Source organism: Onychomys torridus, chromosome 8 (genome assembly GCF_903995425.1).
Source record: "Onychomys torridus chromosome 8, mOncTor1.1, whole genome shotgun sequence".
NCBI classification, from domain to species: domain Eukaryota; kingdom Metazoa; phylum Chordata; class Mammalia; order Rodentia; family Cricetidae; genus Onychomys; species Onychomys torridus.
The window spans coordinates 34,434,572-34,447,162 of NC_050450.1; the positions used below are offsets into that span (position 1 = coordinate 34,434,572).

General features: G+C 46.3%; 1 protein-coding gene across 6 annotated transcripts in view; it reads right to left on the minus strand.

Annotated features, from left to right (window-relative positions):
• Nucleotides 1-2,450: 2,450 nt before the first annotated feature.
• Cyfip2 (cytoplasmic FMR1 interacting protein 2) overlaps nucleotides 2,451-12,591 on the minus strand; it is a 119,935-nt gene continuing 109,794 nt past the window's right edge. For 3 of the 6 annotated variants that reach the window (XM_036194975.1, XM_036194974.1, XM_036194976.1), the window contains exons 29-31: nucleotides 9,003-9,241; nucleotides 7,176-7,323; nucleotides 2,451-5,129 (exon numbers count right to left, since the gene is read on the minus strand). In XM_036194975.1, coding sequence (XP_036050868.1) covers nucleotides 4,962-5,129; nucleotides 7,176-7,323; nucleotides 9,003-9,241 — 555 coding nt within the window. In that variant the 3' untranslated portion in view covers nucleotides 2,451-4,961. The remainder of the gene's footprint in view (nucleotides 5,130-7,175; nucleotides 7,324-9,002; nucleotides 9,242-12,591) is intronic. The other 3 variants (XM_036194972.1, XM_036194971.1, XM_036194973.1) reach the window with 1 other exon arrangement.

Below are 12,591 nucleotides of genomic sequence, written 5' to 3' on the forward strand. Positions count from 1 at the left end.
TGAAAAAAATCTGTTGGTAATTAAACTGTTGACTTTTTATGTGATGCTTTTCTTATCTCTTTCTGTTCACAGAATTTTGGTTTTGATCTCTCCTCCCCCCACACCCCTGGTGTGTGTGTGTGTGTGTGTGTGTGTGTGTGTGTGTGTGGTGTGTTTATGAAGGCCAGAAATCATTATGAGCTATTTTCCTCAGTCATGTTCTGTTTTAGTTTTTTTCTTATTTGTTTTGGGACAAGGTTTCACTGTGTAGCCCTGGTTGTTCTGGAACTTGCTGGGTAGACCAGATTGACCTTAAATTCACAGAGGTCCACCTGCCTCTGCCTCCCAAGTGCTGGGATCAAAGGCGTGTGCCACCATGCCCAGCCATGTTAGTTTTTGAAACAAGTCTCAATGAGCTTTCAGCTTTCCAATTTGGTCAGATTAGTCAGTCCACAGGCCCTAGGGCCTCTTGTTCCTACCTCCCCAGCCCAGGGATTACAGGTGTTCGCTGCCATGCTTGGGTCTTTACATGGGTGCTTGAGAACTGAACAAAAATCCTCATGCTTGTGAGGCAAGCATTTACTAACTCCCATCCCCAGTTCCTGGATTGGATTTGTAATAGTTTGGATGCCCTAGGTCTTAGTGAACTAGTTTTTGGGTTCAGTTCGGATCTCTGTACTTCCTGTGTCTATGTTGATGTCTCTCTTCAGATCAGGGAGTTTGCATCCCTCTTTCCTAATGTTTGCTGACCTTCTCATTCATCCTCCTTTCCTCCCTCCTCCTCTCCCTATCCCTCCCTTACTTCCTCCCTTCCTCATTTCCTCCCTCCCTCCTCCACCCTCCCTCCCTTCTCTTCCTCCCGCTCCCTCTCCCTTCAATCCCTTCCTGTTTTTCTATGTATTTCCCAACATTTGTTTTAATGTTTTGTTTGTATATTCCTGTAGTTCACTGAACTTCTTAAAGAGAACGTTCTGAATTCTTTATATCACAGACCTCTTTCTTTGGCTCTGGAGCTGGAGCTTTGTTAGCTCCTTTTGTGGGTGGCATTGACTTCCTGAGAATTTGTAACCTTGCATCCTTACACTGGTACCTGCAAGCGAGAGAAAACGGTCCTCTCCTAAGCTCCCCTTGGGGAATAACTGCTGGAAACAAGCTAGTTCAAATACGTGGCAGTATCCTGCATCATCCGTATAAAATGACAAGTTCTGGAGGCAGCTGAAGGATTTTGTGTTTTGCAGCCAGCCTCTCAAAGGACACTGCTGGGAAGTCTTCTAGAACAAGGGCTGGAAAAGAGCCTGCATAGATAAGGAAACCCAGGACCTCAGAGCTTAAAGGGTGGCCCAGGTCATGGCAGCAAGGTGACCACTGGTGGCTCTAGCATGCAGCTGAAGATGGTCTTTAGGAAATCTGGGGATCTGTGAAATGTGAGGCCCTGAGTCCGTAGTATTGGTTTAAGCACGTCCTTCTAATTGCTACACAATCAATACATTCTTGACGAAAGCAATGACTTTCTAGGCATTAGTCCTGCTTGAGCCTGGGAACTTCTCAACCATCATGCTGGGCTCCCTCCTCATACCAGACTGGCCAATCATACTGCCTTAGAGCCCCTGAAAGCCCACCGACCAAACTTCCAAATCTAGTTTGGAGGATCTGGTCTGAGGATCAGTCCAGGTTTTGGAGCTCTCTTCAAATTCCAGCATTGATACTTGGTATCTAGGTGAAAACTAATTGTCTCCTGCACTCTGTAAAAATGTGTGTAAAGCGTGTACCACACAGTGATGGCAGATGCTTAAAAGAATGGCTGGATTTAGCATATATATATATATATATATATATATATATATATATATATATATATATATATACCTATATATGTTAAGCTCCATCAAATATTAGTTTTCCAGTCTTTCCCCTCAAAACTACAGCTACAAAGGGACCGAATCATTCCCTAGAGCAGGAGTTAACTTCCTCCACCTTGCCTAGTACAAAACAGTTATTTCTTTTTCCACTTTTGTGTGTGGTGTGCAGTTTGTGTGCATATTCAGGCTGTGAGTTGATAGTGGAATCATCCCCAGAGCTCAGCAACCTGGCTAGTCTTGATAGCTACCTTGGTCTGGGGGTCCTCTGCTCTGCCTTCTGAAGCTACAGTTACCCCCACCAGGCACTTATGTGGGTTTCTGGGGATCTGAACTCTAGTCTTCAAGATTGGCTCAGCAAATGCTTCAACTACTGAGCAATCCCCAGACCCCAAGACAGTTTTATTTTTTAAAGGTACAAAAGGTATAATTTTATTTTTTAAAGGTTTTCTTCCTTTGGTGAGAAAATAAAATAACTCAATTTAGAGTGAATATATATGCTATATTTTAATTTTCTTCTTTTTTAGGTTGTTTCTCTAGACCTCAGTTTTAATGTGGCCTCCACAGATCAATGAAGATTGGAATGTGGCCAAGAAATCAGGACAAAGATGCTGGTTTGACTGGTTTGGAAGCGGTTTTTAATGGAGATGAAAATGTTTATCAACTAAACACAGGTACCCCCAAGATACAAATCAAAATATCATCTTCAGCTGCATAGCAAATATGATTTAAGAATTTAACATCATTTGATCACGAGCGTAAATATAAGTTCACCATAAATAAATGTAAATTCATTGTACAAAAATCCCCCAACAACTCTTAATACAAATATGGTACACATTTGACAGTTCCTGAAACAGAATTCTTTTTAAAACATTTTAAAATCTAAGCTTTTTTTTTTTTTTCTTGACTTTTAAATACATTAAAAAAAAAAATCAAAGGCCTGGGGGTGGGGGAGACCAAGGACCACTAGAGAGGAAAAAACATTGAAGTGGTCCAGTGTCCACAGACAAGTGCTGAGGAAATAAGAACTCCACCCTCAAAGTGAGGACCTCAATTTATTGGGATCCAATCTCTTGAGAATGAGTCAACTTTTGGGGTCATGAGTATAGGGCGGGAAGGATGAGCTGCCAGAATGGCGAACTCATGAAGGGAATGGCCCAAATCTCTACAGAGCAAGGATGGAGGGCTGCAGACAGACCCTAGAGTGTAAAATCTGGTCATCTCAGAGAGTCAAGTACTCATCCCAGCCAGGACTGAAAATCTGGAAGGTGGACTCTGCCTCTGGGATGTAGCTACTATGGTCATCAAAGGAGACAAAAGATCAGACTAGGAAGTGCCAGTGCCAGACAGGAGGACCGGCCAGCTTCATTTCGAACCACGCCCCTAAACTACAAATGATACCGGTTCTTGCTTAGACCACAGAGCCTAGAGTTAGTGGGGTTGTCCCGTCTACAGCAGGGGCTCTGAATCTGTGGTATGCAGTAGAGTAGATCTTCTGGCCCTCTTCCCAGAGATTCTGGCTTAGCACATCAGAGGCATATCCAGAAATGAACACTCAAGTGGATGGCCCTCAAGGGTTCTGATTTACATGGCCTCACTGTGGAATACATGGCTGTGTGTCTCAAAGCACTGGTTATGCACATCTCTGCTGTTCTCCCGTGTGGTTAAAAATGGTGATGGATGTCAGTCACCTTCCTGGGGGGAGGGGATGGCTAGTCCTCTGTCTTCTCACTTTCTCACTGGGTTGGCAGAGTACCTATAATCCACTTCCTATGTTTTGGGGGCTCAGGATTATGGTCTCCCTCTGCAGGTCAGATGACTAGCTCTGTATGAGGACAGGGCCATCTCCTTAAAGATTTCCTACAGGTAGAGATTCTGCAGGGGTGTTCTAGTTAGTCTGAAGAGTAGACATTAGTAACACCCCTGTGAGAGAATCTCTACCCCAGCACTGTACATGTGTCAAAGGAAGGGACCAGGAAGTTAAGAGCAAAAGAAGAAAATGTTTCAAGACTCTCAGCAGCTGACAGGATGAAAATTCCAGTTTGCTCAAAGACGGCTTCTTTTGCCGGGGTGTGTCTCGGGATTGAAAGCTTGTTGACAAGCAGTTTTCCTCCTTGTCTCCCTGTCTCCAAGACGGTGTAGGCGTCATGTTCCTTCATGTGGGATTTTCTTGGATGAGGTACCGTGTTAAGAACTCACTAACTGGGTTGCTGGCTAATGGTGCGTGTTGTGTCATGGCCGGCATGTCTGTTACCCATATGATCCAGTGCTAAGCATCTGCATGAGGACCAGGGGTGCCTCATCTTCCCACCTGGTGACAAGGCCTAACATCCCTCCTCTGGGATCTGAAGTTTTGGCCTGTACCCACAGGTTAGCTTCCACACGGTAGGCCTGGCCATTTTCTTCACCTACTCCCACTCACTGTAATATGGTTTTGAAATCATCCTTTTTTTCTCTCTAGGACGGACTGTTCTGGAAGGAGGGGCTAGGGTGGGTCTTAGGGAGACTATAAAAGGTCCTGGCCAACATCCTCTATTGTCTTGATAGTCGGAAATCTCTTCCTGGTTCACTAAGGGTCAAATCTTGTTGATGGAATCCCTAACGTCTCTCGACCAGGAAGCAATGTGACCAGTGAACTGGAGGGGGAAGCCACCAAACACAGGCCAGTAAGCTGAGGCACATGATTGGGTCAGGCGGATCCCTCTGTTGTGGCTACACTCTTCTTCTTAGTTCTTAAGACTACAGTGCTGGATCACATATGAATACTGGGTAGGGGGTTACGATGTTGGAAGCAAACACAGGTGGGGCGGGGGAGCCGCAGGATGGAAACAGTAGCTCTTAGATATAGTCAAGGTAAAAAAAAATAATAATAAGAAAACACACACTGCCCTGTGTTTTTGTTGTTTTTCATTTACACTATGGAAAACCCACCATGGAGGTATCACGGGAGAACATGCAGGAGCCCAGCCCTTGGGAGTGGTTCTGATGTGTTGGGGAGGTTTTCTTTTCCTTCTAGGCCAGTTCCACACACTGGCAGCTGGATCTGCTACAGGCTGACCATGATGTTTCCTCTCCTGCTTCTCCTTCTCTTCCTCCAGGTTGAAGGTCTGCGGGACTTTCTGCCTAGCAGGTGGTGGCCAGTGACTGGTGGATTGGGGGCTGGAAGCAGCGCACGTGCTCCACAGTGGAGCTGTCTGTCTCCACAGACTTCATGTACTTGTTCAGGATGGCAAAAACCTCATTGTTCAAGATCTGGTACTTCCTGATGCGGTCAGCCATCTTCTTCAGGGGCTGTGGAAGGATGAGGATGCTTAGATTAGGAGAGGAATAAAGGAGGGGGCTGGATTACAGGTTCTTGGTGTCTCAATGGTCATATTTCCCTTTTTAAAGGTCTTCTCTAATGGTTCCCAAATGCTTAGGGTCACTGATAACATTTGCAAGTTTCAAAGCTTATAATAAAGCTGCCATAATCAAAATAGCACAGTACCATCATGAAGACCAATGAGACAGAACTGTATGGCTAGAAACACACTCTTGTGTGTTGAGTCAAACTACTGAATAGGAAGACAAGACCATCCCAAGTATGGATGTGTCAGGGGCAACCTTTTCAATACATGCTGGGAAAGGTGGATACCGACATGCAGAAGAATGTTGAGCCTTATTTTATACACTGTATACAAGAATAAGTTGGAAATGGATAAGAGACTTCAGTATGAGCCAAACCATGGTATTCTTATAAGAAAGCACAGAAATAACTCTTCATGATGTTGGATTTGGCAGCCAATGCAGAGTGCAATGGGGACTTCATGCATGAAAGGCTATACACCATCAATGGAATGGAAGGATTTGTAAAACAGGTAAGATGTTGTTATTCTGAATATATAAAGTGCTGTGATCCAGGTTCAGTAAGATGGCTCAAGGCATAAAAGCATTTGCTGCCAAGCCTGAGGGTCTCAGTTCCATTCCTAGAGCCTTCATGTTGGGAGGAGACAACTGACTCCAGTGAGTTGGCCTCAGACCTCCACACATGGCACTGTGGCAGGTATGTTTCTCTAAATATACATGACTGTACAAAAGGAAGTGAAAATGTGTAAAAAATTTAAGTAGCAATTAAAAAATCTGGGGAAAAACTTAGACATTTCTCTATAGCAGATATGTAAAGACCCAATAATATATGGAACTTTGGGTTCTTGAGTGTTATTGGTGGGAGTGTAAAATGCATCCATTAGGCAAAACAGTATGGCCATTCCTCGCGAAATAAAAGAGAATTACTAGATGGCCCAGCACTTAGACTTCTGAGTGTGTATTCCAAAGACGTGAAGAGACTCAGATGGCTGCCTAAGCTCACAGTCTGTTGTTATTCCCAATCACCAAAAGTGAATGCAACGCAAGGCACCATCAGTGGATTGTGTTTTGCATAAGATGAAATACTAGGTAACCATAGAAGAATGGGATTTGGACCCACTGTAACATACTCAGAAGTATTATGTAACACAGAGAAGTCTTACATAATAAGTCAGTCATAACAGGACAGACACTGCGTTATTCCCCTTTATAGAAGGGACACAGAGACCATAGGTTTATAGACACAGAAAGAGAAATGGTAGTTACCAGGGACTGGGGAGCTGCTTAAATGGACACAGAGCCTCAGCAAGAGAAAGTAAAAATGCTTGGGACATGATGATGTTGGTTGCAAGCCATCGTGAGGGTATTTAATGTAACACCAAATTGTATACTAGGAAATGGTTAGTTACCATGACCACCACTCTTAAAACCTGTGTGTGTGTGGGGGGGGGCGCTCCTTCTCTCATCTGGCCCCTGGCCATCTCCTTTGGGCTAGACCCTTGTCTGTATGCCTCTGTGCTGTGTGGTAGTTGCTCCCTATGTTTGGAATCCATCCAAGTCATCCGCCCCATGTGCTGCCGGCCATCCCAACACCTAGCCCAAGTCCCAGCTCCTGTGAAGACTTCCGATCTTCTCTCCACCACTGCTGTCTAGTTGAAGGGCTGTTTTCTCACAACACCCATCTTCTCCCAGTACCTGGCATGACTCTACTTTGCAGTGTGCTGTGGGAATGAGGGCTAGAACCGGCAGGGACTGCCTGGGGCAGGGGAGGGACATTTGAGACCAGGAGTCCAGGCTGGCTTTCAGGGTGACCCAGTCTACCACAACACGTGATGTGCAGACCCTTTCCAGGCACCCCCCCCCCCCCCCCCCCCCCGACAACTTCTGAGTATCCGTCCATAGTCATCGCCCTCCAGAAGCATTTCCCCCTCTTCCTCCCTGGAGCCAGCCTGTTGCCAGGCCTGGCTTCCCAGGCCAGCCACATGTGCTTACCACGTTCTTAATGATTTCATCCTTCCCATCCTGCCTTTGCACCTTCAGCAGATGGTAACAGAAGTCGAACAGGTCAAAGCGCCGCTGCTGGCCCAGCAAGACGATGATGGAGCAGCCTGCCCAGTTCAATCCATCACCGAAGCACTGCCTGGGGTGGGGAAAGGAAGAGGTGAGCGGCAGAAAAGAAAGGGGCCCCTCCAAAGCTGGCAGGACGGCTGCTGAGCAGGCCTGCCCTTGGGTGAAGAAGACCTTCCCTTTGTAAAGTAGGTACAAGGTAGTTCTGAGGGTGGGTTTTTTTTTTTGTTGTTCCCAGGGACTTGGGTTATGTTAATAGTCTTTTTAACCACCCAGGGGTGTTGAGCCCAGGGAAACAATAGTCAGCTTGGAGGAAAAGATGACTTTACGAAGAACACAACCAGACAGTGTGTGCACACATGTGTGGAGGCTGATGCTGGGTTCTGTCCTCAGTCACTCTCTACCTTAGTTTCTCAAACAGTCTCTCCCTAAATTTGGCTTGCCAGTGCAGGGCGAGACTAGCTGGGTGATGAGCTTCCAGGCATCCCCCTGTCTCAGCTTCTGTAATGCCAGGATTCTAGGTGCATAACGCCTCACTGGGCTTTTTTGAAATGTGTATTTTTTAACCATGTGTCTGTGCATGGATGTGCATGGTTATGCAGGTGCCCACAGAAGGCAGAGGCCAGTGGCAATGGGTCCTCCTAGGTCTGGACTTGCAGGCAACTGTGAGCCATCAAAAGTGAGTGCTGGGATCTGAACTCTCATCCTCTGTCAAATGCAATACAGTGCTCTTAACCACTGAGCCATCTCTCCGACTCCTCCCTTGGCTTTTAAACATGGCTTCTGGAGGGCAGAATTCTGGTCCTTAAGGCTTGCACTCAGCCGTCCCAACTCTAACCGGTCTTTGAGACTCCCATGGTGGGCTATAAGGATCAGATGCTACTCATACAGGAGGCCAAGGGAGTTCTTGGGACTTTCCTAAGGCCCTACTGTAGGCCTCAATTCCCAGGAGACATGGGGAGGACTGTAGGGGTCTGCCTTATGTCATTTCCCCTGTTCAGAAGTGAGTAGCCCAGTCTGCCCTGGGTAGGTCCCTTGCGTCTCTGTCACAGGGTTGGAAGGACATAGCCCCCACAGCTTGCTGGTCTTTCTCTTCCCATTCCTGTACTACTTCCTCAGGAAACCCTACTCAATCCCTTCCCACCCCTTCCTGAACTGCTGTTGGTCCCAGAAGGACCAGCTGGTCACTTTTGCTACCCCACCCTCAGCAAGAAGCTAGATGGGTGCAGGAAGAAGAAGGGGACTCTGCTCCTCTTCTCTCCGACAGGACTGGGAGACCCAAAGTCTCCTCTTTTCCCAAGAGCGGCATTTGGCAGGGGTGAGGTGGAGGGTGAGGTTCCCAAGGCTGACATTCATGGGGCTCTTTCTCAACTTACACTCTTGAGCTCCAATCCTGCTGACAGCCATTTACACACTTTCTGGACTTTTCATTCCCCTGCACAGAACCCATCTCAGATGTGGCTACAGGATCAGTTCTAGTCCGAGAATTCAGGTCTGACACCTCACCCATTCTCTGGTGTCTGCATCCTGCCCCATGTGACACCTTGACATATGTACTTCCATATTTCTCTTTGTACTTTTTAACCTCTGGAGGCCAAGAACAGTCCGCTTTTGCCATGCCCAGCACTGACACCATGACCAGTATGCTTTCTATGACTGTTCATGCCATCTCAGTCCCTGTTCTTTCTGGCTAGCCCTAGGCATCCCAGTGATGAGAGAACTGGAGGGCAGGTAGCTGGGGGGTGCACTCACTCAGCTGTGAACTCGTTGGTCCCCACAGGGATGCAGTAGACAAATTGCATGGCACTCCACAGCCGGTGGAATTCGACACACTCATCCACGTGCATGACGCCATTGGTGGGTGGCGGGCCCCTCCAGATGGGGTCCTGCAGGTAGCTCCGAATTCGGGTCAGGATGACTTCGAACATGGACAGGCCACAGCAGAGCCGCTCCTTGGTCAGCAGGTCACCTTCCCGAGCGATGGCGATTTGCTGGGATGGGAAGGAATAAACATTACATCCACCTCTGAGATCCCACCTGCCCCACCTCCACTAGAAAGTCCTGGTGCTAGCCACATCTAGAAAGAACTTGGTCACTAGGACTGGTTACCCTGCCCAGGGCAGGGCACTGAGTGTAAGAACTTGAGGGCATGGAAGCCTTATGGTAACTGTCACTCATGGCAAGTAAAATCCAGGCACCCTCAGTAGAAGGCTGATTTTTACAAATTATGTGACCACATGCTGGTTTCAAAGGCTGGTTGGGGCTGAGAACATGGCTCAGTGTAAGTACAAGGATCCAAGTTCTGTCTTCCAGAACCCATAAAAAGAAGCCAGGCATGATGCATGTGCCTGTAATTGAGGCTCTGGAGAGGTCATGGTGGCTAATTGGGTACACAAAGGTCAGAAGTGGTCCTATTTATAATGAAACACTACTAGTGTGTGGCACACCAGGCTCCTGATGAGCAATGACTCTGTTCAATTCTATAGGCACACTATTATTTCTATTTCACAGATGAGGAAAACTGAGGCTCAAAGGTATAAAGCTTGGATTCTGCTCAGCATAGCTTAGATCTACAAGTTAAATTAGGAAGTGAATTCGTTAAGTTGGAGAAAGTGACATTACTACAATCCTATCAAACACCAGCACAACTCCATAGATAAAGAGAACATGCGTGGGGTGTGTGTGTTCATGTAGAAAACAGTTTAGGAGTCAAGTTAGTCGTGGGTGCAGATGGGCTGGGGAAAATGGGTGAGTTTTTCACTTTTAAAATAATTTTGTACAGTGGAATGTGCTAGGAGCGTATGTTACCATTTTAAAGTTTGCCACTGACTTCACAGAGTTATTTTCTCTCATTAGAAACCCTTCTTTGACAATGGTGAATGGTCTCTATTAGTAATTCAAACAGGCTTCTCATCTGGTCCTGGCTACTGCGCACCAAGTAATCAGAGGCTCACAGGCACATCAAACACACGGCCGTCTTGTGCGACTGTCTGTGCTGTGAGTGGAAACATCTAAGAGCAAAGGTGCTGAAAGCCATCTGCAGAGCACATATTAAATCTGAGGTCAAACTCGGGTCTTCTCGTCTGGGAACAAAGCTAAGGAAAGCTGGCTGCTAAGACAGCCAGATTCACAGGACACACATGGGATCAGCTCCCAGTGGAGGAAGAGTTCTGGGGGAGGACAGCGCATTCTGTAGGAGGGCCGGGAGGCACCACCTGACCTCTCCCTCAATACTCTCTTCCTTGGAGACCTTCCCCCCTCCTCCAAATGAGGGCAACCTCTAAGTAAATCCAGGGAAGGAAATAAGTCAGGAAGTATAGCCTGTGATGAACGTGGGCCATGAGTGTGGTTGTCATGGCAACCACACAATTAAAAAGGCCTTGGAAGAAAATGAGTTGGAGAAGAGTTGGTGGATGTGTGTTTGAAACACAAAGGGGAGGGCGCCCTGTTTCATGGCGCATCAGCTTGATTCCATAGGCTGACATAGAAGACCACTCAAGCTGCCCCAGGTAGCCAGAAAAAGCACTCGAAGATACCTTAAACCTGGTACTTGATTTTGTTCTGCTCAGCTTTCCACCTGTTATGAACAATTGCCTGATAGCCTGGAGATGCTCAGTAAACAAAGGACCCATGCATGTTCTCATCAGCAAATTGAGAGACTTCTGTTATTCCAGTTAATTCTGTTGTCTATCTGATTATTCAGGCAACCTCTGAGAACCCTAGTTTGGGGGTGAGTGGGTAGAAATATTGGCAAATGTCTTTATAGAGCCTGTGGTTTCACTTTCAGCTCCCCATCCACTAGAGCCAATGAAAGGGGCCTTGTCCTGAAGTTTTCACCCTTCCATTTCTTTCTGTGACCCGTAAAAGTAGTATGCATTCGCTGGGTAAAATTTGGAGGAAAAACTTAAATAACATATAAGAAAGATAATATTCCACTTATCCCATTACCCAGAGCTTAGCTTTCTTAAAATACAGATTTATGAATATGTATACATTCATGTCTATAACAGATTATCTATATTACGTTTTCATTTAGCACATTTCTAATTTAACAACTCATTTCCATAATATATTCAGTGCCGTGGTCGTTAGATGCCTATCTAAAAACAGTCTCTGATAAACGTCTTCAGTCCCCTACCCTTGCTGGTTATGTTAAGTTGTTCACAGATCTTTAGTGTTGGGGACAATCCTAAAGCAGCTGCCCGTATACATAACATTCTGTGAGCACTGTCTGTCATGTTGGATAAACCCTAGCCATGGAGGGGGTGAGAGAATGTAATTACTTAAAAAGGATAGTGAGTCTCAAAAGGGCTGCCCTGATAACTTCCCAGGTGAAGCCCATTCCTGTACCCCCACCAGCTAATGGCTCTAAAGAAGAAGGCCATTACCAAACAGGGAGATTAAATCGACCTTGACCTCAGGATATCGCTTCAGATTGCTGAGAAGGTTGAACTTTTTCTATGTTTGTTGACTTTTTTAGTATATCATTTGTGTGTGTGCAAGTGTGCTTTGTATGTGCATGTATGTAGAGGTCAGAGGTAACTTCAGGTACCTTTTTGTCATTATTGTTAGTTTTTTTTCCAAGACAGGGTTTCTCTGTGTAGCCCTGGCTGTCCTGGAACTCACTCTTTAGTCCAGGCTGGCTTCGAACTCAGAGATCCACCTGCTTTTGCCTCCCAAGTGCTGGGATTAAAGGTGTGTGCCACCACCGCCCGGCTGTAGCTTTGGGTATCCTCATCTGATCTCTGCTTATTTTTGGAGATAGGACCTGTCACTGAACCAGAAGCTCACTGTATTGGCTAGACCGGCTGCCAGGAAGCCCCGGGATCTGTCTGTCCCCTCCTCTGTTGCTGGGATAATAGGTGTGCCACCACCCGTGGCTTTTATGTGGGCACTGGGGATCTGAACATAGGTCTTCATGTGTGCATGGGAAGCACTTCACCCCGTGAATGATCACCCTACCCTCATTTTCTTTGTCCATTAAAAAACGGCCATCCAGTGCTTGATGCAGAAGTGGCCAGCTTCTGGCTGCTTGTCACTCGTGGAGGAGGATGTTGAAAACAGCTCTTACATGAAATACCTGATCACATGCATGGCTTCTCAATATTCTTTTCTTTGGCTCTTTGCATCTTTTGGAATTCTGATTTATTTGTTTTTTAATAGTCAAGAAACGCAGACTCTACCGTGTGAGTGAGTGAGTGTGTGTATGTGTGTGTGTGTGTGTGTGTGTGTGTGTGTGAATTCGCTAACTTTTCTGCACACATCAGTGAGGTCAGGCTTTCCTGCTGTTTCCTCTGTAACATTCAAAAGGCAGAGCCCTGAAAGTGTGGGCAAACTCAGA